The sequence below is a fragment of the Theropithecus gelada genome, chromosome 11 (genome assembly GCF_003255815.1).
Source record: "Theropithecus gelada isolate Dixy chromosome 11, Tgel_1.0, whole genome shotgun sequence".
Classification (NCBI taxonomy): domain Eukaryota; kingdom Metazoa; phylum Chordata; class Mammalia; order Primates; family Cercopithecidae; genus Theropithecus; species Theropithecus gelada.
The window spans coordinates 94794007-94821518 of record NC_037679.1 but is presented as its reverse complement, the minus strand read 5'-3'; the positions used below and the strand labels follow the sequence as shown (position 1 = coordinate 94821518).

General features: G+C 37.5%; 1 protein-coding gene across 1 annotated transcript; it reads right to left on the bottom strand.

Annotated features, from left to right (window-relative positions):
- Positions 1–3912: 3912 nt before the first annotated feature.
- On the bottom strand, positions 3913–27125 carry CLEC2A (C-type lectin domain family 2 member A). Its single transcript, XM_025402869.1, has 5 exons — positions 27071–27125; positions 21072–21152; positions 13083–13249; positions 7021–7124; positions 3913–4027 (listed from the first exon to the last, which is right to left on the bottom strand). Exons 1-5 carry the CDS (start codon positions 27123–27125, stop codon positions 3913–3915), a joined length of 522 nt encoding a protein of 173 aa, XP_025258654.1.
- Between the last annotated feature and the right edge of the window lie 387 nt (positions 27126–27512).

Below are 27512 nucleotides of genomic sequence, written 5' to 3'. Positions count from 1 at the left end.
ACGTGCTGAGAGTCTTAGCAGGAAGTGAGGGGTGGGAAGTCCTAACAAAGGGCCTGCCATGCCCGGCGATACCGCCGTGTTGGGTCTAGATTCCTGCCTAACAGCCTTGTCATGCAATTACTGGCCATGCCCCCAGTATGTAAAGCAAGAAGGAGGCCTGCAGCACAAACCATACAGACATGCAAAGCTCACCAGATTGGCTATAGTCCAAGACTAGCCCCACAAATCCTTTTTCACAACAAAAACTTTAGAGAGTACAGTTATAGTTGGGGGGCCTGACCTTGTAAAAGTGTCCTCTAAAAGGAAAAAAAAAAAAATTTAAAGGTTAACTGCTGATGGGGTAGAGAAGGGGATAAAACAAAATCGGTTTAAAATGCCTGGAGAAAAACCTCTTATTCTTATGAAAGTGGATGTTTCACTAGGTGAAAAGCTTAATTTTCATCCAATAAAGCTGAAGCCCTTGGGTGGGAAAGGGGAAGGCCGCGGTGGCTTGTGGCTAGGAGCCAGCCAGCTGGCTGTGCGGGACCCTTAGGCCATGAGTCCCACCCCTGCATGGAGGGGAGGCAGAGTGAGGAGACCCCACTTGCCTGTCCCTCTTAAAGTAGAAAGAAAAGGCCCTTTCCCCTGACCCTTAGAGTGACAGGGTTTGGAGGCATGTTTTCCCCACCCTTAGAAGTTGGAGGATGAAAATACTTAGGAGCAACAGTGAGAGGTTTTGAGTTCCCATTTTATTCACCTCTTCTTGAGCCCCCATGTTGTGTGCCAAAATTGTTGCAGGACTCTTCGTTAGTTCAGCTAAAGACCGTGTTCTTATCCCACCCATGTCCATAAAAATTTAGGCTCACAGATGGTTTAGAGGATGAGTTTTATTGGGTGAAATCAGGGTTTTATTGGGTGAAAAGCAAAAAAAAAAAAAAAAAAAAAAAAGGGAAAACAAGATCCTCCACAAAGTCAGAGTCCTCTGCTAGAGCACTTCCCGCCGACCATTCGAATCTCAGGTTCCACACAGGAAGAGGAAGGTCCAGGCTCCTCTTTGATGCAAAAGTTGTGAACTTCCCAAGGCTCCACCTCAGTGGGCAGACTGGTGGGAGTTTCTCCAGGGAACTACTTCCCACCTGCCTGTCTCATTTTCACACTGTAATCAAGATACTTTTTTTTTTTGTCTAGCTTTTCTTACTATCTATTCATCTATACTCACATTTGTACTTGTTCTGAAAGATCACAGTTACCCAGGCAGGTAATTAAATCTGCACTAATGCAACAAGGCAGCTTTGATACAACCTTTTGAATGCCCTACAGAATTTCAATTTTATGAAGCATCCAACGATGTGCCCCAAATTCATTTTCTTTCCTTTTTCTTACTTGGGAGATTGCATTTTTTTTCACTAACCTATTCCCTGTTCACTTTGATATTTATTACCCTAGTCTATATAGTATGTTATAATTTTTATGTATAACTCTTATAATTTATCAGTGTGTATTATTTGTAGATGCTATGTTCTGAGTATTTGGGTCCTCCTAAAACTCATAAGTTGAAAGCTAATCACCAATGTGAAGGTATTATGGGATGGAGCCATTCATCAGGAGGTGATTAGTTCATGAGGATGGAGCCATAGTGAATGGGATTGTGCCCTTACAAAAGGCTCCAGAGAACTGCCTTGTCTCTTCAACCATGGGAGTGCACAGCAAGAAGCTTCCATCTATAAACTGGAAAATGGGCCCTCACCAGACACTAAATCCATTGATGCCTGAACTTCCAGCCTCCAGAACTGTTGAAACTGGCTTAATTGCCCCATGTAAGATGTTTTTGATAAATATAGAAATTGACCCTCCCAGTATTAAAAGTTGAAACTATATTTATCTTATCTTAAAGGTTGAGTTCCTTCCTCAGGAAATTGACCCTCAGGCTTACCATATAGTATCAAGGAATTGAAACTTCTCTTCCTTACCTCTTCTTAATTCCTGTTTTCCTAACCAACCTCTTACTTCCTATGGCCAATTCCTCTTCTTTACTCCTCCCTAATTCCTGTTTTCCTGCATGTAGTTATTCTTTCCCCAGTATATAAACCCCCAATTTTAGTCATCTGGGAATCCAGATTTGAGACTGATCTGTTCTCCTCAGCTGGAGAACCCTAATTAAGCTTTCTTCCCTGCCAATACTTGTCTCACAGAAGCCAAAGTGATTGGCTTTCTGTGTAGCAAGCTCTGGGACCTAGAACAGACCTCTGTCATTTTGGTAACACTGTAAGAAATAAATTTCTCTTGTTTATAAGTTACCCAGTCTAAGGCATTTTGTTATAGCAGGCTAAATGGTCTAGGACAATAAAATCAGTGTTCTTTTTGAGGCGGGTATTTCCTTGTCTTAAAGACATTGTTGAAGTAAATGTTCATTTGTATGCGATTCTCTTGCAACATTTCTTTACGTCAAAGTCACGGTAGTTAGTATTTTTTAATATTTACATGTATAGAACACATAGTTCTTTTAACTTCCTTTTTTTTTTATTATACTTTAAGTTCTAGGGTACATGTGCACAATGTGCAGGTTTGCTACATATATATACATGTGCCATGTTGGTGTGCTGTACCCATTAACTCATCATTTACATTAGGTATATCTCCTAATGCTATCCCTCCCTACTACCCCCTCCCCACAATAGGACCTGGTGTGTGATGCTCTCCTTCCTGTGTCCAAGTGATCTCATTGTTCAATTCCCGCCTATGAGTGAGAACATGCGGTATTTGGTTTTCTGTTCTTGCGATAGTTTGCTGAGAATGATGGTTTCTAGCTGCATCCATTCCCTACAAAGGACATGAACTCATCCTTTTTTATGGCTGCGTAGTATTCCATGGTGTATATGTGCCACATTTTTTTAATCCAGTCTGTCACTGATGGACATTTGGGTTGATTCCAAGTCTTTGCTGTTGTGAATAGTGCCGCAATAAACATACATGTGCATGTGTCTTTATAGAAGCATGATTTATAATCCTTTGGGTATATCCCCACTAATGGGATGGCTGGGTCAAATGGTATTTCTAGTTCTAGATCCTTGAGGAATCGCCACACTGTTTTCCACAATGGTTGAACTGGTTTACAGTCCCACCAACAGTGTAAAAGTGTTCCTAAGCTGTACTTCTTGGCTGGCCTATCAATATAGATCCCTTTAATTTGACTTATTAAAACCATCATTGTAGCCACAGGTCACCTAATTGTTTATTGTTATTTGCTCTGAATTCTTAGTAGAATCAGGATTTTTCTGATTTTTGCACATATTGGAGCAGATATGTATTTTGAATTTATAAAGTTCTGTCTATAATCCTTCATGTATTCAGTCACGTTTGGTTCTTTTGTTTATTACTCACAAGGTTCTGTATTCTTGTCCCGTCCCACAGGATCGTCAATGTAGGCCCTAGAAGAGGGAGTGGGAACTCGGGGGGACAAGAGACACGAGAAATGGAGACAAGACAATATCCTGATCAAGTCTCATTTATTGGTGGCAGTGTAATGCCTTATATAGACCAGCAGGGGCGGAGGTTGGGCCAGGGCGATGATGGTGGCCCTGCGGTGGGCGTGGCCAGGTACGTTTTGGTTTCTTTGGTCGGACGTCATGTTGCACCTGCGCTGTAAGTTGATCATTTTCCCGGGCGCGGGAAAATGGGTGATGAAGAACCCGGAAGAGCACCATTTTGTACTGGTGTATGAGATATCAGTACAGGGAAGAAGGTAAATCTAGGGAGGAGGTATAGAGTGGAAGCGTATAGAGCTCAGGCGTCAGTTGTCAGTTATAATCGCTATGGCCGGGCCACGCAGCTCCGGACATATTCTATAATAGAGTGAGTGAGAAAACCACTTTTGCATAGTTAGCTCTTCTTTCAATCTTGAAGTGTGATAGTCATTTTCAAGTTTTTTCTGCTCTATAAAGAATATTGAGGTTTGCTGCAAATCCACTTGATATCAATAAATCCTCTGGAACTATGGACTCCATCAGCACTCAAGAAAGCAAAGGATCCGTTCCCTATAATTTCAAACCTGAAAAAGAACACTCTAAATCAGTCTGGGAACCACTTTACAGTTGTAATCAAAAATACAATTAAGAATAGAGTGATTTTAAATATATTATACCAAATACTGAGCTCCCAGAAAATATACCCACCCATCACCATATGCTACATTAAAATATCTGGCATATTAAGGGAAATAAGACTGGACATAAGTGTTTGTTGGAGTTAAAATCTGTAACCCTACTTAGAACAACTTGTAGATAGGTAGATAGACACATATAGATACACAAAGACAGGGGTAAGACCCTTCTTTCCTTCTATTCTTCCTTCCTTGCTTGCTTCTGTTCTTCCTTCCTTTCTTCCTTTCTTCTTTCTATCTATATGCAAAGAAAGAGAGAGTTGCCAAATTCAAAGATTCCTGAAATTTAAGATATCAGTTTTCTGGCATAATTTTAGTAATGTACTTTTTCAAAGAGTAAAAATAAGATTTATATTTGCTTGATACTTTTGAAACATACTGCAATAGAAACCTAAGAGACTGCTGACAATATTGTTTTTTACATTTCATCCTCATGGATAGAAAGAATCAATATTGTGAAAATGGCCATACTGCCCAAAGTAATTTATAGATTCAATGCAATTCCCATCAAACTACCTTTGACATTCTCCACAGAATTAGAAAAAAACTACTTTAACTTTCATACGAAACCAAGAAAGAGCCTGTATAGCCAAGACAATCCTCAACAAAAAGAACAAAGCTGGAGGCATCATGCTACCTGACTTCAAACCATGCTGCAAGGCTACAGTAACCAAAACAACATGGTACTGATACCAAAACAGACATATAGACCAATGGAACAGAACAGAGACCTCAGAAATAATGCCACACATCTACAGCCATCTCTACTTTGACAAACCTGACAAAAACAAGCAATGGGGAAAGGATTCCCTATTTAATAAAGGGTGCTGGGAAAACTGGCTATCCATACACAGAACACTAAAACTGGACCCCTTCCTTACACCTTATACAAAAATTAACTCAAGATGGATTAAAGACTTAAATGTAAAACCCAAAACCATAAAACCCCTAGAAAAAAACCTAGGCAATATTATTCAGGACATATGCATGGGCAAAGACTTCATGATGAAAATGTCAAAAGCAACAAAAGCCAAAATTGACAAACGGGATCTAATTAAACTAAAGAGCTTCTTCTGCACAGCAAAAGAAACTATCCTCAGAGTAAACAAGCAACTAACAGAATGGGATAAAATTTTTGCAATCTACCCATCTGACAAAAGTCTAATATCCAGAATCTACATGGAACTTAAATAAATTTATAAGAAAAAATAAACATCAAAAAGTAGGCAAAGGATATGAACAGACAGTTCCCAAAATAAGACATTTATGCAGCCAACAAACATATGAAATAAAAAGCTCAACATCACTGACCATTAGAGAAATGTAAATCAAAACCATAATGAGATACCATCTCATGCCAGTCAGAATGGCAGTTATTACAAACTCAAAAAACTATAGATGCTGGTGAGGCTGTGGAGAGATAGGAATGCTTACACACTGCTGGTGGAAATGTAAATTAGTTCAACCATTGTAGAAGACAGTGTGGTGATTCCTTAAGGATCTAGAACCAGAAATGCCATTTAACCCAGCAATCCCATTATTGGATATATACCCAAAGGAATATAAGTCATTCTATTATAAACACATATGCACACACATGTTTATTGCAGCACTATTTACAATAGCAAAAACATGGAATCAACCCAAATGGAAATCAAAGATAGACTGGTTAAAAAAAAAATGTGGTACATATACACCATGGAATACTATTCAGCCATAAAAAAAGAATGAGTTCATGTCCTTTGCAGGGACATGGATGAATCTGGAAACCATTATCCTCAGCAAACTAACACAGGAACAGGAAAGCAAACACTGAATATAAACAGTTGAACAGTGAGAACACATGGACACAGAAAGGGGAACAACACACACTGAGGGCAGAAGAGGGTGGGGGAAAGGGGAGGAAGAGCATTAGGACAAATAGCTAATGCATGTGGGGCTTCAAACCTAGGTGATGGATTGATAGGTGCAACAATCCACCATGGCACGCACATACCTATGTAACAAACCTACACATTCTGCACTTGTATTCCGGAACTTACAGCAAAATAAAAAATATACATATTTTTTATTAATTTTCTTTGTCGATAACCAAATCTTTTCTTATTTATAAGTATAATTTGTCCTGTCTTGCCTATTTCAATATTTGTTTTATTGGTTGCTTTTTTTTAATCTAGCACTTTAGTAAAATAATAAGGCAGAGATACATAAGTATCCAAGAAACAGTTATATAAATAAAAATTTTAACTAAATAAAAAATAAAAATTTTAAAAATAAATATAATATTGCTTATGATGAACATTTGGAAAGCTAAAGACAACTATACAATCCTCAACTGTTTTAATCTAAGAGATACTTTTAACAATTTTAACCCACCCAGGAAATGCTAACAGAAATAAAAATAAATAAAATAAGCAACAAATAAATAAAAATAAATAGTATTCATTGTGGTGGGCATTTGAAATGTTAAAGACAACTACAAAGTCTTTAACCCTTTAAAGACAAAGAAATCTTATAGAAACTTTACTTGGAAAGAAGTACAAGTAATACATGAGTTTTGACTTAAAATTTGCAGAATGATTAAATTTGAATTAGCAAAAGAGCACTAATTGTCAAGCAAGAGCTTGACAATAAAGATAAAATAACAAATAAAAATAAAAATGGAAAATTTCACTGTGTATTATTTAACAAGGTGAGAAGAAAATGGGTTGCTCTAGGGTGTGCTTCAATGTGAACGGAACTATGTCATAGATTGGAGACTGAAAAGTTAATTACACATGAAAAATAGAAAGATTTGTTTATAATAATACAACTCAAAATGCTTTAAAATTTTTCATAAGACACACCAGGATAAGAACATTCCTAATACATTGGAAACTCACCAATCATTGAATGTGGTGCCATTTGTCCATTTCCAAGAATCTCCTTGTTTCCTGCTTAGTCCAATCCAGTGCATATCAGTTCCTGCATACCTCTTCAAAAATTCCTTTCACAAAGCAAAGGGAATCAGCGATTACTTAATATGTTACAGCACATTGCTGAACATGCTTCCCACCCCAATTATTCTATCTTTTAGGATTCACATTCTAATTTGTCTTCCCTGATGCTTCTATAACAACAAACGGCACAGATGTTGATATTTGGGTTAGTTTTATCAGAATGATTTTCATTTTGCTTTTTTGCATCTTAAGTATCTCCAAATAGTTGGGCTACAATCAAGTCATTGACACTCCGAGCTACACTCTCATTATCTTTAAAGGTAACTTCCATGTCTCAAGTGAGAAATTAATGAAAAAACCATATTTAACTTTATTTCCTTCAAGTTCAAATTCCTAAACCATTCGTATGTTCTAGTCACAGAGTGAATGACATAGGCTATAAATTAATTAGATGTTAAATTTGCCTAGATGACAATATAGGACCTAAGCAGGTTCTATGAGATCTGATACAGCATCATCTTCAAGGATGATAGAGAACTAATGCTTATATATATTTTTTGTGTGCACAGGCACTTTTCCTAAAATCATAAAAAAGGGATGCAGGGGGAGTAGTTTAATGGAAAGTATAAATACTATGAGAATAGGGAAATCCAGTGATAAAATACTTTGATTAGATACTACAGTATGAATGCCACTGATATTGTATTTTTTTTATATAATCAGAGATAAAACTAACTTCTATATGAATATAATTTACTGCAATGAAATCTATTAAGTGATGGGTTTAGTCACTCCTCTGTTGGATTTTTGCTATTAAGTGACAAACCTTTTCATTAGCTTTTTGTTCTTTTAACTTTTATTTTAGGTTCTGGGGTATATGTGAAGGTTTGTTACATAGGTGGACTTGTGTCACTAAGGTTTGTTTTACAGATTATTTCATCACTCAAGTATTAAGCCCATTAACCAATAGTTATATCTGTCATATCTGCTATCACATAGTTCTGGGTTATTTATGGCAGTGTGCTAATTGAGATCAATAGGAGAGAACTGGAAAGTTTTTTATGTACATCATTTACATAGGCACTGAACAAACTTCTGTCTTAAACGAACAATTAACTAATTACAAGCAAGTCTTACCCAATCCAAATAGAAACTGTCAGTACTAACTTTAGATCAAAAATAAAAGTAGACAGACTGATTAGTTTAGAAAAGATATTTTAAAATTAACTCATCCATAACAAAAGAATCATAAATCAATCATGTAAACACCACTGCAACCACTGTAGTTCTGCTTTTAGTTCTTTGAGGAATTGCCACACTGCTTTCCACAATAGTGGAACTTATTTTCACTCACACCAACAGTGTATAAGTGTTCTTTCTCTGTAACCTCACCAGCATCTATAGTTTGGGACTGTTTAATAATATCCATTCTGACCGGTGTGAGATGATATCTCGTTGTGGTTTTGATTTGCATTTCTCTAACCATCAGTGATGTTGAGCTTTTTTCATATGTTTGTTGGTGGCATGTATGTCTTCTTTTAAAAAGTGTCTGTTTATGTCCTTTGACCACTTTTAATAGGGTTGTTTTCCTCTTGTAAATTTAAGTTCCTTATAGATGTTGATATTAGACTTTCAGCAGATGCCGAGCTTGCAAAAGTTTTCTCCCATTCTGTAGTTTGGCTGCTTACTGTGCTAATAGTTTCTTTTGCTGTGCAGAAACTCTTAAGTTTAATTAGATACCATTTGTCAATTTTTACATTGTTTTTTAATCATTGCTTTTGTTGTCTTTATCATGAAATTTGCCTGTTTCAATGTCCAGGATGGTATGGCCTAGGTTTTCTTCTAAACTTTTTATAGTTTGGGGGTTTGCATTTAGGTCTTTTATCCATCCTGAGTTGATTTTTGTGTATGGTATAAGGAAGGAGTCTTGCTTCAATCTTTTGTATATAGCTAGCCAGTTATTCCAGCACAACTGATTAAATACGGAGTTCTTTTTCTATTGCTTCTTTTTGTCAGCTTTGTCAAAGATCAGACGGTCATAGGTGTGTGGCCTTATTTCTGGGCTCTCTATTCTGTTCCATTGGTCTATGTGCCTGTTTTTGTACCTGTACCATGCTGTTTTGGTTACTGTAGCCCTGCAATGTAGTTTGCAGTCAGGTAACATGATGCTTCTAGCTTTATTCTTTTTGCTTAGCCTTGGCTATTTGGGCTCTTTAATGATCCCATATGAATTTTAAAATAATTTTTTCTTTCTAGTTATATGAAGAATGTCATTGGTAGTTTGATAGGAATAGCATTGGATTTCTGTCATTCCAGCCAGTTCACCCTGGTTAAGAACTCTTGTTGGAGAACTGGTGCAGTTGTTTGGAGAACATATGACACTCTGACTATTTCATTTACTGGAGTTCTTGCATTAATTCTCTCTCATCACTGCATGTGGGTGTTACTTTACCTGCAGTGTATATTTAGTACAGTCAATAGACCTCTTTTCTGTATGTTTTCATATGGCTGAAACTTTGGGCAGGGTCTTTATTTGAAGGTGACTTCTTGTCTTTGGTTTTAGAGGGGGTTATGTTAGTGAGACATTTTTGGTGTTGAAGCTTTGAGGTGTGATCCAGGAGGTGGCGCTTGAACATATTTGTCAGTTGGGAGACTCTTGTTGGATTGTGTGGCTCCCTTATGTTTCCTGGTAGTTGCAGCTCTGTTCTCTCTCAATGTCCTGAAAATGTGGATTTCTCTCCCTCTTGAGTGCTGGCTGTAGATTGCGGCGTGGCACTCTTAGTCTGCTGACTGCAGCTCTTGGGTTATCAAAGTGTTTGTTTCTTCTCCAACTTGGAGGCAGCAATGGAAGAGACCTTAGTAGTGGTTAAGGCCAATGGTCTTTTGCTTTTCTCCTGGGAGCTTTACTCCAGAGGGATGCAAGTAATCAATCATTCAGTGCAATCAGCCCAGGATGGAGGGTCTGTGCTGTGGGCCCAAGCTGGGGGTTCCATGTCTGGTGATGAGCAAGGTGGGTGGGCAGAGCCTGTGGAGATGGACTGGCCTCCTCTCCTGCAACTTGTTGGAGAGGTGGATGAGAGACTTAGGGTCTTGGCTCCTTCATTAGTCTGAGGGCAGCAAGGGCAGTTCCAGTGCAGAGGCAGTGGCAGAGAGGTTTTCAGTTGCCTCTGGAGGCTCTGTCTAGGACATTCCAGACCTGCTACTGGCTCAGTAGCTCTTGCGAGGGGGGGCTGGAGGCCCAGGCCTGGAGGACCCTCCTGGTGAGGAGACAAGGAGATGGGCACCCATGTAACGGTCTGGCCACTTTATCACAGGCCTGCCGTGGTATGCTGGTGGCCATCTGCAGTCCCTGTTCACCTCAGATTTTCTGATCCCTGTAGGTACCAACAGTGAAGCCTGCAAAACAGCAAAGAAGGTGACCTGCCCCTCCCTCTGTGAGCTCTGTGTCAGGGAGGCACACACCTATTACTGGCCCAAACACACTTGTAGGAGGCGGCTAAAGACCCTGGTTGGAGATCCTGTAAAGTGAGGAGGAATGGGATTTGTTACCCACTTACAAGAGCAGTCTGGCCACTTTTTTGTAGAGCAGCTGTGCTGTGTTGGGGTGCCACTTCCACCCCTGGTCAACGTGGATTCTCCAAACCCTGAAGGCTGGATGGCTAAGTCACCTAAACAGCAAAGATAGTGGCCTCCATCTCCCTCTAGGAGCTGTTTCAGGGAGGTGCAATGCTGTTATTGATGGCTGGCTAGAACTCCAAGCTAGCGGGTCCTATCCTGTGAGTTGCCATGGAAGAGGGTCCTACAGAATGTCACTGCTGAGCCCCCTGGATTCAGCTCCTTTACTAGGGATGTGTCAGGGGGTCTGACCTCCCTCTTGGCTGGAGTTGCAACTACTTTTGCTGGGAAGCCTGGAAAGCCTGGCTATCTAAGGCTCCCGGGTCTCTGCATGTGCCTGAGCAGCTGCTCTCCTGAGGCTCCGCTTAGCTCTGTGTGTCAGACTGAAGGCCCTGGTGGAGCTGGTTCACGAGGGGATCTCTTGACCTGAGGGTTGCAAAGATCCATGGGAGCAGCATGGGTTCCAGGGGTTGCACATTCACTCACAACTTCCCTGGGCAAGGGGGGGTTCCCCTGGCTCCATGTCACTCCCAGGTTGGCCATCGACCTGCCTTGCTTTTCTCCACTGTCCATGGATTGAGTTGTTTCCTTGATTAGTTCCATTGCGTGTACCCTGGATGTTTCAGTTCAAAGTGCTGTATTTACTCACACCTTCAGTTCCTCTCTGTGAGAGCCTTGCACACCAGCTACTTCTAGTCGGTCATCTTGGCCACTCCCCAATCCCCAGCTATTCTTTAAAAACTAATCTATTTTCTTACTTTGTGTCCCAAGAGTCCACATGTCTCCTTCTTTGCCCTCTTTACTTCCATTAATTCACTTGCTTCTTCAAAGGGCATATTTCCTTCATATCTTTATCTCTAAATTCCAAGAGCTGTAGTTTTTTATTTTAATTTTTTCTGTCTATGCTTGGTAGAATGCAAATTGAAAAGGGTTAAAAAATAATCGACTTAATAATCTAAGAACATTTAATGAAGACATTTAGATACAAAAACAGTATGCATTGTGGTAAAGGACATGGCATTACTAGTCATCTTGCCTGGGTCCAAATCCCAGTTCAAAAATTTATGGCTGTATCGTTGACTGGGTTATATAACATTTCTGTGACTGACTTTCCTCATCTTTAAAGCAGGAAGAGTTATATAACTCCTTCATGGGTGTTGGTAGATTACATGAGTTTTTATAGTTTCAGTGCTTAGAACACTGTTTAGCACATATTGTCATATACAGTTGACTCAATGTGGCAGTTAGGGGCACTGACTCCCTGTACCATCAAAAGACTGTATATAACTTTTGACTCCTCAAAAAGTTAACCATGCTGGGCAACAGTAGCTCATGCTAATTCTAGCACTTTGGGAAGCTGAGGCAGTAGGATTGCTTGATCCCAGTTTGAGACCAGCCTGGGCAACATAGTGAGACCTCATCTCTACAAAAAATAAACAAAATTAGCCAGGCAAGGTGGTGTGCACCTGTAGTCCTAGCTACTCAGGAGGCTGAGGTGGGAGGATTGCTTGAGCCGAGGAGTTCAAGACTGCAGTGAGCTGAGATTGCACCACTGCACTCCAGCCTAGATGACAGAATGAGAACCCTGTCTTAGAAACAAACAAACAAAAAACAAAAACCAAAAAACAAAAACAGAAAACTTAGCCACTAGTAGCCTGCTGTTGACTGGAAGTGTTACTGATAACATAAAAGTAAATTAACACATATTTTTATGTTATTTGAATTATATGCTGTATTCTTACCATAAAGGAATCTAGAGAAAAGAAGGTGTTATTAAGAAAATCGGGCCAGGCACAGTGGCTCACGCCTGTAATCCCAGCACTTTGGGAGGCCGAGGCAGGCAGATCACAAGGTCAGGAGATCGAGACCATTCTGGCTAACATGGTGAAACCCTGTCTCTACTAAAAATACAAAAAATTAGCCGGGCGTGGTGGCGGGCGCCTGTAGTCCCAGCTACTCGGGAGGCTGAGGCAGGAGAATGGCATGAACCCGGGAGGCGGAGCTTGCAGTGAGCCGAGATCGTGCCACTGTACTCCAGCCTGGGCAACAGAGCAAGATCCCATCTCAAAAAAAAAAAAAAAAAAAGAAAAGAAATTCGTAAGAAAGAGAAAATATATTTACTATTCATTAAGTGAAGGTGAGGCATCATAAACATCTTCATCCTCGTTTTCATATTGAGTAGGCTGAGGAGGGGGAGGAAGAGGAGTGGTTGCTCTTGCTGTCCTCTCAAGGGTGGCAGAGGGAAGAAAATCCGTGCATAAGTGAACCCACACTGTTCAAACCTATGTTGTTCAGGGATCAATAGTATTATAGTATTAGCTATTATTGTTTTTATTATGTTTTTATACAAACAATCTCTGAAATTACTGAAGACTTTTCTCTTTTCTTACCATATCTTTTTGTGTATCAATCTGAGCAAGTTCTGATTTCTGCAAACTGCAAAATATTTTACTGGCTGTCCAATTTCTGGTATCATCAGAAAAATAGAAACACTTGTCTCTCACTGCAAGCCAGTCCCCTGAACATGCCACACGTTTATCACATGTTGGCCATTTGACTGAAAAAAAGAAAGAAATGATCAGATAAAGCACAAGTTAAAAAGTGTTTCTACTCATTCTGTGTATTAATTTTACTTTTTGCTCCCGTGGTTTGAGGCCTGTAAGTTAGCTTCACCCCTAGAATAAGGATGAATTAATTTCCCCTGTCTGTAAGCAAGATCATTTAGTGATCAAGCAATACATATTTTATCTATTTTCCTGGTTTCTATTTTGAGAAATGGAACCACTAGCTTCTCATAATCTGTACTGACATCCTGGCAAAAACAATGCACACAATTTAGCTATAAGTTATGCAATCAAGGTAGATTGGAGATCTGCATGTAATTTATGCTTCAAAGGTTAGGATAAGAAATGGAGGCTCTCCTTTACCTATGAAAATACCCAAGCTAGGAAAGTGAAATTTGCCATAAAGGACAGCACATAAGTGAAACATAAGAATTAGTGAAACATTTGTTTCATTTCATTAACATCCAGTGCTGAAGAATATGGAATAATAATGAAAAGCACATTGTTTGGAGATTTACTGTCTCATGGTTTTATTTAGGTGCTAAGTATTTAGAATAAGACAAGTCCATGCATTCCACATGTTTGAATAAATTAATGTAAGTAGTAAAGAGTCAAGTAAATGCTCAAATGTAGGGCAGACTCCAAAGGCTGCACTCCCTACTTCATCATGAGTTATTATTATTGCTTATTGTAGTGCTCAGAACTGGATACACGCTATTACACAGCATATACAATATAACGTGTTTCAACTCTATCTCTCTCTGCTCTTTTTTTAAATTTAAACTTTAAGTTCTGGGATAAATATGAATAATGTGCAGGTTTGTTACAAAGGTATACATGTGCCATGGTGGTTTGCTGCACCTATCAACCCGTCATCTAGGTTTTAAGCCCCACATGCATTAGATATTTGTCCTAATGATCTAGCTCCCCTTGCCCCCTACCCCCTGACAGGCCCCGGTGTGTGATGCTTACCTCCCTGTGTCCATGAATTCTCATTGTTCAACTCCCACTTATGAGTGAGAACATGCGGTGTTTGGTTTTCTGTTCCGGTGTTAGTTTGCTGAAGATGATGGCTTCCAGCTTCATCCATGTCCCTGCAGAGGACATGAACTCATTCTCTTTTATGGCTGCATAGTGTTCCATGGTGTATATGTGCCACATTTTCTTTATCCAGTCTATCATTGATGCGCATTTGACTTGGTTCCATGTCTTTGCTATTGTAAATACTGCTGAAGTAAACGTGTGTGTGTGTCTTTGTAGCAGAATGATTTATAATCCTTTGGATATATACCCAGTAATGGGATTGCTGGGTCAAATGGTGTTTCTTGTTCTATAACCTTGAGGAATCACCACACTGTCTTCCACGATGGTTGAACTAATTTACAGTCTCACCAACAGTGTAAAAGTGTTCTTATTTCTCCACTGTCTTGCCAGCATCTGTTGTTTCCTGACTTGTTAATAATCACCATTCTGACTGGTCTGAGATGGTATCTCATGTGGTTTTGATTTGCACTTCTCTACTGACCAGTGCTGATGAGCTTTTTTTCATATGTTTACTGGACACATAAATGTCTTCTTTTGTCTTTCTGCTCTTTTTAATCAGTGAATAAATGATATAAAAACTTCTTACAGAAACTCTTGTCTATATTTAACTTCCACATGTTTAGACAGCAATAACATTAACCTTTAAGAATACACTGACAGAAAAGACTATAAACAATAAAACTATAAATATTCTTGAGAATGACCAAAACCAGACCCATCCACATCAAACAAAACCAACCACACCAAACCAAACCAAAACAAAACAAACAGTGCTACCTAGCCAAATTTAAGTGCTAAATTAAGCATAGCATGCACATGGAAAATTAAGTGCTGGAGACTATTTGGCCATGGCTCAGGAATTAAATTCTACCTTTGGATACTTTTTACAAAATAAATCCATAGTAGCTAGAGGAATTGTAACAACTTCATTTTTACACATATTGCAACTTTAATGAGACAGTCTGGCAACAGAGCACATAGGACATTATTTCATTGTTTTTCATGAAACAATATGACAGTAAAGGATTTCAGAACTGAAATATGTCTGTCTGGCATATAAACTCTTTGGAGTTAAAGGCGCTTTTAAAACAGCAGATGCAAGACAAAACACTCTAAGCTTCCTTCTTTTTTTTTTTTTTTTTTTTTTTTGAGACGGAGTCCCGCTCTGTGGCCCAGGCTGGAGTGCAGTGGCCGGATCTCAGCTCACTGCAAGCTCCGCCTCCCGGGTTCACGCCATTCTCCTGCCTCAGCCTCCCGAGTAGCTGGGACTACAGGCGCCCGCCACCACGCCCGGCTAATTTTTTGTATTTTTAGTAGAGACAGGGTTTCACCATGTTAGCCAGGATGGTCTCGATCTCCTGACCTCGTGATCCGCCCGTCTCGGCCTCCCAAAGTGCTGGGATTACAGGCTTGAGCCACCGCGCCCGGCCCCTTCTTTTTCTTATAAGCAGGAGATAAGATACCTACGTGGAAGATGTCCTCTCTATACCAGAGGGAAAGTAACATTCTTATAATCAAGGATAGGTAATTGAGGTCAAAGGAAATGTGTACAGATAACATTTGTTAGTTTAGCATTTATCTTCCTGGTCACTTTTCCACCCAATTATTTACCCTAGATCAAGTCCCTTTACCTTGCCACATTTTCATAATTTATTACCCTTTGTTTAATTCACCATATGTGTGTTCAACTCTAACTGCATCTTTAGGCTTTTATAAGGAAGATACACATGTCTCATCAAACTTATATTTAGTAAACACATGTGCTTTGCTCTAGTTGATGTGTCTTGTGCCAATTTCATTCTCAGGCCCAGTAGAAAAACCCTCAGAGGGTAGAGGTAAAATTCTGCCTCCCAAGTAATAGAAATAAATAAATGTTTTATAGAATAACTCTAAGTAATATAACTTACTCTTGATTAAAAAGAAATTAAAGGAATGCTACAATTATGGAGGTAGAGCTACATGGTTTTTAACATTTTTCAAGCATTAAAGTTACACAGACAAGCTTTTCTATCCCAGGTCTGGAATGAATTATTTGTGAGAGGCAACTTAATCATTCTGTCAGGCTCCGAAAGGCCCTGGTGTGGATGTTCCCCTCCCTATGTCCACGTATTCTCACTGCTCAATTCCAATTTATGAGTGAGAACATGTGGTGTTTGGTTTTCTGTTCCTGTGTTAGTTTGCTGAAGATGATGGCTTCCAGCTTCATCCATGTCCCTGCAAAGGACATGAACTCATTCTCTTTTATGGCTGCATAGTGTTCCATGGTGTATATGTGCCACATTTTCTTTATCCAGTCTATCATTGATGTGCATTTGACTTGGTTCCAAGACTTTGCTATTGTAAATACTGCTACAGTAAACATATGTGTGTGTGTGTCTATATAGTAGAATGATTTATAAACCTTTGGGTATATACCTAGTAATGGGATTGCTGGGTCAAATGGTGTTTCTGGTCCTCAATCCTTTAGGAATCGCCACACCGTCTTCCACGATGTTTGCACTACTTTACAGTCCCACCAGCAGTGTAAAAGTGTTCCTGTTTCTCCACTGCCTAGCCAGCATCTCTTGTTTCCTGGCTTGTAAATAATCACCATTCTGACTGGCCTGAGATGGTATCTATGTGCTTTTGAATTGCTCTTTTCTACTGACCAGTGATGATGAGCTTTTTTCATATGTTTACTGGGCACATACATACCTTCTTTTGTCTGTTTGCTCTTTTTAATCAATGAATAAATGAATATAAAAACTTCTTGTAGATACTCTTGTCTGTATTTAACTTCCAGATGTTTAGACAGCAATAACATTAAGCTCTAAGACTACTGACAGAAGAGACCGTAAACAAGAAGACAATCAGTATTGTTGAGAATGACCAAAACCAAACCCATCCACATCAAACCAAACCAAACCAAATCAAACCAAACGAAAACAAAACAAACAGCAGTGCTACTTAGCCAAATGTAAGTGCTAAATTAAGTATAGCATGCATATGGAAAATCAAGTGCTGGGGACTATTTGGACATGGCTCAGGAATTAAATTCTACCTTTGGATGCTTTTCACAAAATAAACCCATTGTAGCCAGAGGAAATGTAACAACTTCATTTTTAGACATATTGCAACTTTCATGAGACAGTCTGGCAACAGGTCACATATGCCATTATTTCGTTGTTTTTTTCACGAAACAATATGATAGTAAAGGATTTCAGAACTGAAATATGTCACTCTGGCATACAGAATCTTTGGAGTTAAAGGCACTTTTAAAACAGCAGATGCAAGACAAAACACTCTAGACTTCCTTCTCTTTCTTATAAGCAGGACATAAAATACGACCTACATGAAAATATCCTCTTTATACCAGAAGGAAAGGAACATTCTTATAATGAAGGATTGGTAGTTGAGGCCAAAGAAAATGTGTACAAACAGCAGTTGTTAATTTAACATTTATCCTTCTGGTCACTTTTCCACCTAATTAACTACCCTAGATCTAGCCCCTTTGACTTGCCACGTTTTCACAATTCATTACCCTTTGTTTAAATCAGTAGATAAGTGTTCAACTCTTACTGCATCTTTCGGCTTTCATAAGGAAGACATACATGTCACGTCAAACTTATATTAAATAAATGCATGTGCTTTGCTCAAGTTGATGTGTCTTGTGCCAGTTTCATTCTCAGGCCCAGCAAAAACAAAAAGAAAAAAAAAAAAAAAGAAAACCCTGAGAGGGTACAGGTAAAATTTTGCCTCCCAATACTAATAAATAAATAAATGTTATAGAACAACTATTAGTGACATAACTTTACTCTTGATTAAAAAGAAATTAAAGGAATGCTACAATTATGGAGGTCGAGCTGCACGGTTTTTAAAATGTATCAAGCATTAGAATTATACAGACAAGTTTTTTGATCCTAGGTCTGGAATGCAGCATTTGTCAGAGACAACTTACTCATTCTGTCAGGCCCTGACAGGTCCCAGTGTGTGATGCTTGCATCCCTGTGTCTATGGATTCTTATTGTTCAACTCCCACTTATGAGTGAGAACATGCGGTTTTTGGTTTTCTGTTCCTGTGTTAGTTTGCTGAAGATGATGGCTTCTGGTTTCATCCACGTCCCTGCATAGGACATGAACTCATTCTTTTGAATGGCTGCAAAGTGTTCCATGGTGTTTATTTGCCACATTTTCTTTATTCAGTCTATCATTGATGCGCATTTGACTTGGTTCCAAGTCTTTGCCATTGTAAATTGTGCTGCAGTAGACATATGTGTGCATGTGTCTTTGTAGTAGAATGATTTATAAACCTTTGGGTATATACCCAGTAATGGGATTGGTGGATCAATTGTGTTTCTGGCTCTAGATCCTTGAGGAATCGCCACACCGTCTTCCACGATGGTTGAACTAATTTACACTCCCACCAACAGTGTAAACGTGTTCCTGTTTCTCCACAGCCTCGCCAGCATCTGTTGTTTCCTGACTTTTTAATGATCGCCATTCTAACTGGCCTGAGATGGTATCTCATGTGGTTTTGATTTGCATTTCCCTACTGACCAGTGATGATAAGCTTTTTTTCATATGTTTACTGGCCACATAAATGTCTTCTTTTGTCTTTCTGCTCTTTTTAATCAATGAATAAATGAATATAAAAACTCCTTGTAGAAACTTTTGTCTACATTTAACTTCCAGATGTTTAAACAGCAATAACATTAAGCTCTCAGACTACACTGACAGAAGAGACTATAAACAAGAAGACAATCAGCATTTTTGAGAATGACCAAAGCCAAACCCATCCACATCAAACCAAACCAAAGGAAAACAAAACAAAGCAAACAAAGCAAAACAAACAGCAGTGCTACTTAGCAAAATTTAAGTGTTAAATTAAGCAAACGATGCATATGAAAAATCAAGTGCTGGGGACTATTTGGCCATGGCTCACGAATTAAATTCTCCCTTTGGACCTTTTTCACCAAATAAACCCACAGAACCAAGGAAATTTAACTTCATTTTTACAAATATTGCAACTCCAATGAGACAGTCTTGCCAACAGGTCACATATGCCATTATCTCTTTATTTTTTTTCATTTAACTTAATACGATAGTGAAGGAGTTCAGAACATGATGCCCCGAAATACGTCAGTCTGGCATATAGACTCTTTTGAGTTAAAGGCACTTTTAAAACAGCAGATGCAAGACAAAACACTCCAAGCTTCCTTCTTTTTCTTATAAGCAGCAGATAAAATACCTACGTGGAAGATGTCCTCTCTATACCAGAGGGAAAGTAACATTCTTATAATCAAGGATAGGTAGTTGAGGCCAAAGGCAATATGTACAAACAACATTTGTTAATTTAACATTTGTCTTTCTGGTCACTTTTCCACCCAAGTAATTACCCTAGATCAAGCCCCTTTGTGTTGCCACATTTTAATAATTTATTACCATTTGTTGAATTCAATATATAAGTGTTCAACTCTACCTGCATCTTAGGCTTTCATAAGGAAGACATGCATGTCACATCAAACTTGTATTAACTAAACACATGTGCTTTGCTCAAGTTGATGTGTTTTGCGCCAATTTCATTCTCAGGCCCAGCAGAAAAACCCTGAGAGGGTAGAGGTAAAATTTTGCCTCCCAGCTAATAGAAATAAATAAATGTTTTATAGAACAAACAATTAGTGACATAACTTACTCTTGACTAAAAAGAAATTAAAGGAATGCTACAATTATGAAGGTCGAGCTGCATGATTTTTAAAATTTATCAAGCATTAGAGTTATACAGCCAAGGTTTTTGATCCTAGGTCTGGAATGTATTATTTGTGAGAAGCAACTTACTTATTGTATCCTGTATATTTTTTGTCTGTAAATGGATTTTCTTGTACCTGTATCCTAGCCTAATGAGGATTAAATACAAAAAACAGAGTATAGTATATTTAACATTAGCTCACTAATTCACAAACTCTTAAAAAGAAAATTATCTGTAATAAGCCCATAGAACTGATGTTTATGTGTTTTTTTTTTAAATATAAATATAGACATTGACCCTCCTAGTTTTAAAACTTGAAACTTAAATTTGTCTTATTTGAGTTCCTTCTTTAGGCATCTGATCTTTAGGCCTCGCAGATAGTAACAGGAAACTGAAAGTCACCAGATCACCACTTCCAGACCACGGACTCCTCACCATCATGATTGCCTCACCGACCACCTGTTCCCTGTTGACCGACTCTTCTTCCCTATCCCTCCCTAATTCCTGTTGACCAGGCCTAACATTCTCGTTATCTTTCCCTAATTCTTGTTTTCTCACAAATAGTTACCTTTCTTTCCTGCTATATGAACCCCTAATTTTAGTCAGTTGGGTAGGCGAATTTGAGACTGATCTCCCATTCTCCCTGTTGACACCACCCAAATAAAAATCCTATTTCCCTGGCAGTAGTCATTGTCTCCGGGATTGGCTTTCTGTGCCGTGGGCAATGGGACCTAGACTGAACCCCTGGCATTTCAGTAACATAGCTATTGCTGTTGCCATCTGGTGGTCATCTAAGAATTTAAGATTATTTTTCTTAAGCGTCAAGGACTATAAAGTCAAGAACATAATTCTACTGTAAAACTGAGAGTGTTTTGAGGAGAGGCAAGGATTATGGTAAAAAATGTTGAACTGGTAAAAACTTGAGTACAAGTGTCTACAAAACCCTTAATCACTCTAGATCTGGGAGATTTGGAGTTAAATGTGAGATATACATAGACCCATCAGGTGTGAAGAACCATAGAAAGTGCATGAATTAAACCACTCACCTATCATAATAATGCAAGCTGCAAAAATAATCACGAAGCACACACAAAGGCAAATCTTCCAGTTTGGTTTAAAGTTGCAAACTGCAAATTAAATCAACACATATTATAAAATTTCTGAATAAGCACTGGATATTATTACTGGTGTATTCCTCTCCTATAATTGCTAATCAGGAAACCCTCAATCAAGTATATACATCTCAAAATAACAAAGGATAGCAAACCATCACAAAGTACAAGGAAGGTAAGTACCAAAAAATGATTGCTATAGCTGTTCAGCTGGAAAGAGTGGTGAGTGGAGAAATCACTTAGTCTTGGGGGAATGAGGAAAGAAAGGAAAGGTTACTCAAAAGGTAGAAATAGTTTGAATGGGGGATTGTAAGCAAAAAAGCACAAAGATCATCAAAAGGTCCATGATTAGAACAAATGTTTATAACAGATATATAAGGCAGTAGAATTGGAGACAGGAAAGAAAGGAGTCATAAGGTCATGACAGAAGACCTTAAATGAGAGGTATATTTTTTCTTTATTCTTTAAGCCATGGAGGAAAGAAACAATGTGTTTCAGCAAGAGAATATTCAAGATAAAAGCAGTAATTTATTTATTTGTGGTAAGCAAAAAAAATTAGAGAGGACTCAGGATTTGACACTCATGGAAATGCTGTGAGGTTAAGAACAAATAATAATTCTATTAATGCTAAAGTAATTGTAGCTGATATATCATTAGTAGATGTAGAAACAATCTAGGAAGAATGTGTGTGTGTGTGTGTGTGTGTGTACAGTCATGCATAGCTTAACAATGAAGAGATATTTTGAGAAATGTGCCTGTAGGTGATTGTGTCATTGTGGGAACATCATAGAATGTACTTACACAAACTTAGATGGTACAGCCTACTAACACCTAGGCTATCTATTACAGACTGTTGCTCCTAGACTACAAACCTGGATAGCATGTTATTGTACTAATTACTGCAGACAATTACAACACAATGCTAAATACTTGCATCTGAACATAGAAAAGGTACAGTGAAAATACCATATAAAAGATCAAAAATGGTACATCTTTACAGGGCAGCTTCACTGTAATCTCATGGGACGATTGTCATTATGCAATCTGTCATTGACCAAAACATTGTTCTGCGGTGCATGACTATATGTGCATATAGCACATATGTGCATAAACACAGATTATATATATATATGTATGCATGCCTATATGCATATATATGCTTTATATGTATGTAAATATACATGTACATATACAAACATATGTTTAAGTATTAGAAAACAGGACTCGAAGAAAGAAAAATTTAAAAAGAAGTCATAGGCTTTCTCTCTTTCTTCAGAGCTTAAAGCAGCCTTAGTGAATGAAAACTAAAAGTTATTAGTTTTCATGATCACCCGACAACAGATAATGTGCAACAAAGTAATTTCAAGAAGAGATTGAGAGAAGCCAGATTCTAAGATGTTTACAAAGAGAATGTTTGATAAGAAGAAGAGTTTGGTAATTTATCTTCCATCAAGAGAAACAATAGCTAAAGATAGAAAATACAAAATGTGGTTTGTTTTTTTTTTTTTCAAGATTAGGGAGAAATGAAGAACAAGGAAGAGGAAAAGACAAAAACCACTTCATAAATTTCAGACACTCGAAAGAGTAATTTATGGGCAAAGCCACGTCTTACACAAGTGGTATTGAAACAACTGAGAAAAAAAGACTTTACCGTACTACAACATCATTTTACAAAATGTATTTAAGACATTTCATTGACCTGAACATAAAACTTGAAACCATAAAATTTCTAAAACACATAAAATAAATTGTTTGTGACCATGAGAATTAGTAAAGATGTCTTAGAGAGAGAAGAGAAAGTACAGTGTAAAATTAAAAGAAAATAATAAATTGAATGTAATTGAAATTTAAGTGCAGGGCATGGTGGCTCATGCCTGTAATCCCAGCACTTTGGGAGGCCAAGGCGGGTGGATCACCTGAGGTCAAGAATTTGAGACCAGCCTGGCCAACATGGTGAGACCCCTTCTCTACTAAGAATACAAAAAATTAGCCAGGCATGGAGGCGGGCACCTGTAATCCCAGCTACTCGGGAGGTTGAGGCAAGAGAATACTTGAACCCAGGAGGCGGAGGCTGCAGTGATCGGAATTGTGCTACCGCACTCCAGCCTGGGCCACAGAGTGAGGCTCTGTCTTAAAAAAAAAAAAAAAAAAAAGAAAGAAAGAAAGAAAGAAAGAAAGAAAGAAACTTAAAACTGCCCATTTTAAAATACAAGACACTGTTGTGAATATAAATATGCAAGTTACGGACTGAGAGAAAATAGTTGCAACACATGTATGCAACTAGAAAGACTAGTATCGAAAATATTAAAAGGTCTGTAATTTAGAGATATAGTACAAACAACTTGATCAAAAAAATGAACCAAAGTACTGAACAAATACTTACAAAAGAATACACGCAAGTGACCAATAAGGACATAAAAGATGTTCCATATTATTAGTCACAAGCAAAATGCAAAATAAAACCACAATGGAATATGACTACTTGTCACTTGTACTGTTAAAATGAAAAAGACTGACAGTATCAAGTGTTAGCAGGATATAGACTACCCAAAACACATACACCACTGGTTGAAGTTCAAAAATGTATAAGTGTTTTGGAAAACTCTTTAGCAGTTTTTATTTTTAATTAAAATACATGTCCTTCATTCCTGCTTTGGCATGCGATATTTACAATAGATTGGAAGTCATCCCTACCGTTCTCACGGTGACAACAAAAAAAGCTGAAAAAAACTAAATAAAAACAACACTTCTAATATACCGAAATAGTATTGATTTGTTAAATGTGCACTTTTAAGTAACCTTGTTGAACTCTGGTATTATTTCTAATAGTTTTCTAGTTGATTCTGTTGGTATTTATTTTTATATAATCAAATTATCTGAAAATATTGCAGATACAACTCTTCCATTGCAATCCTTTTCCTTTATAATTCCTTTTGTTTTCTTATATCACTGGCTACCTTTAGCATTGTACTACACTACTGCTAAACAGTAGTAGTTACAGTGAACATTTTTTCTTGTTTTTAATCTTAAACGGAATGTTTAAATTTTCATTATTAAGCACTGTAAAAATGCTGTATGAATTTAACATACAACATTAGCAATTTAAAAAAGAATTTTTCTATTCCTGGTTTATTAAAAGGAACTTATCTCAGACATTGAATGTTGTCAAATGTTTTCTTGTTGTTATCAAATACACTTACTGAATAATCATGTGGACTTTCAAAAATGTTTAATGGGGTAGCTTGCACTGCTGTTCTGATATCAAAGCACTCCTAAGGTAAATCCACTTAAATATGAATTTTTAACTGCTTTGTTGTATATAGTAAAAAAATATTTTCTTGGGATTTCTATTTCTAATTTCATAAGAAGATGAGTCTGTTTCTTATTGTCTTGTTCTAACCTTGTTTGGAAATCAAAAATTCTATTAAATTGGGGTAAATTTCTCATTTTGCTATTTTTTGAAGCAAGATGTCCAATACAAAAATTAGCTATTTCTTGAAAGATCAGTAGATCACTCTATTTTAGTTGCCTTTTCAATTTATTTATTTTTAATTTCTATAGTTCTACAATTATTTGTTTATTCTCATTGTATTTTGGTATTTTATATTTTTTAGACCTCCCTGTTCTTTTTCTTATATTTACAAATGCATTAATGTTTTAGTTTGCTAGGTCTGCCCTAATACGTTGTCACAAACTGGGCGGCTAAAATTAACAGGAATGCATTGTCATACAGTTCTGGAGACAAGAAGTCTGAAATTAAGATGCTGGTAGGATGGATTCCTTATGAGTCCTGTAAGGAAAGAATCTGTTCCAGGCTATTCTCCTCAGCTTGAAGATGGCATTCTCCCTGTAAATGGGTCTGTCTCTAAATTTTCCTTTTTTATGCGAACACCAGTAATATTAAATTAGGGCCCACCCTATCGACCTAATTTTAACGTGGTGGAGACACTATCACCAAACCAGGTCACATTCTGAGGTAGAGGGGGTTAGAGCTTCAATATATAAATTTTTAAGAGAACAGAGTTTGCCCCATAATGATTGATGAATTATTTCCATAATGTTTTATTAAATGTTCGTATTTGTGGTTTTTGTGATTATTTGTACTTTTTTGACGTTTTGTTTAATGTATCTTCTTCTGCAAACTTTCAGACATCTTGTTCTTTAGTCTTTTCTAATAGCCACCATTTGATTTGTTATCCTTCTCATTTCTTCTCTTTTTCATTAACATCTCCTGTTACCTCTATTTTTTATTTTGTATATTTTTATTTCACTCCATTGTGCCAAGATACATGTTTTTTCTTATCTATTTTGTTTGCACACTTTTGAAGTTTCAATCTGAGGTGTTTGGCTTTTATTAATTTTAGAAGTTGGAATATTATTTCTTCAAATATTTCCTACCCACTATTCTTTTTCTCTCTCGCTCCGTTTCAGATTCTTGTTATCTAGAAGGTAGCATTTCTACTTCTATTTTTCATATCTCTCAGCTTTTACTTTATATTTTCTAACTGTTTTCTTTTCTGTCATGTTTATAATAGGTCTCCTAGGTCTTATTCATTCTTAATCAGCATCCGTTCTACTAATTAACTCCTCAAAATATTCTTTATTTCAAAGATTATATTTCTATAACTATTATTTTCACTTGGTTTTTATTGCGTTCTTGGCTCTTCTTCATTTTATTTCTTTTCTTTTGGAACATTTTTATTATGCTTTAATTAAATCCTCAAAATAGATGTTCTAATGATTCCTGCAGCCCGGTTTTCTCATAATCTTCCAGTAAATCCTTCACAGTACTTCATATTTTGCCTCTTTTCATTATGCAATGAGACAAATTTTCTTCCACTTTATACTCTCTAAACTCTTAAATCTGTTACCCAGACAAGCCTGACTAATTTATTTGGATAAAGGAATGGAATCTTATTTATTTTTGTAATACTAATGTCCAGTTGTTTAAAATTTAGAATAACTTAAAAAAAATTTCTCATAAAGTTTTCATAGATCAAGAGTTCGTAACTATGACCGATAGTTAGAATACACAAGGAGGTAAATTTAACCTTACCCTAAAGAAACTTCTAACGAGAACGTCCCTAAATTAAAATGGAAAGTCTTCTAAGACTGAGAGATGTTATCACTGAAAACATTCTAGTCTAGGCTGCTAGAAGTGCTATAGCTAGAAATGGCACGGTAGATGAAAAATTTTATTAGGTAGCTACTGAAGTCTCTTCAAACTTTAAGAGTATCAGGCTTACTTCTTATTAAGAGAATTATCCCAGTTGTCCTGGGAATTCATACCAGTAAACTTTAACAGAGGTTTCAGCTGGAGTCCGTAACTGATTTCAAGATTTTACTTTTTATCTCTTCACTGTCTTTATCTTAAGTTTTGGCAGGCTTCCTATTCCAGTCATTTGGCATACAATTCATTTGTTTTCTTTAACATAAACCCTCTGAACTATTGTGAATGGAGGGCGTTTGTATGTGTACCTTGTTTTTATTTGTTGGTTTGTTTATGTTTCAATCCACTGAAAACCAACTCCATTGTTAGCCTTAGCTGAATCTTATACTTTTTGAAAAGTTCTTTTCAGTCTCATTAAGTCACAATCGTCAAGCCTCCTTCCAGAGTGAAGCATTTGCTTTTTATTCTGTATAAAAGTGTGAAGCAATTTTTTTCCTGTGAAAGTACATTCTAAAAACATCCTTATTGAGATATAATACACGTACCATAAAATTCTCCCCCAAACCTTCCTACACACAGGCTTATACCCTCTCTTGCAGACGTAAAACTCTACATGCTCTAGGAGGCTTCCACAATCCTCCAAAAGTGCTTCCCCATGCCTCACTTTAGTAGACTTTCAGCGTAAGTAAAGAGTCCACATTTTTAAGCTGTCCTGTATTTTATCTTTCCTTTACTTCCTTCTCATTCACTCTGTAAAACTTACTTGTCCGACGTTTGAAGCCATCAGGTCTGCCATCCCGCAGCTCTGGATTAATCATGGAGAGGTGCTAACTGATGGAGATCAGCAGGAGAGCACTACAAGGTCTTTTATGTACATCACTTACTTAGGCGCTGAGCAAGCTTCAGTCAAAAGAGGCTCTTACCCAATCCAAATGAAAAAAATTAGTACTGATTCTAGATCAAAGATAAAAGTAGGCAGACTTGTTAGTTTAGGGAAGGAATTTAAAAATTAACTCATCCATAACAAAAGGATCATGAAGTCAATCACGTAAACACCGCAACAACCATGCTATGGAAAGTTTCCATCATCTTTCTTGTTTTTCCTTTTGTAATCACTATCTTTCCTGACCTTGGATCCTGGCAAGCATTAATTTGCTTTCTATCAACATAGTTTTTCCTTTCATGACAATTTTTTTTTTGAGACA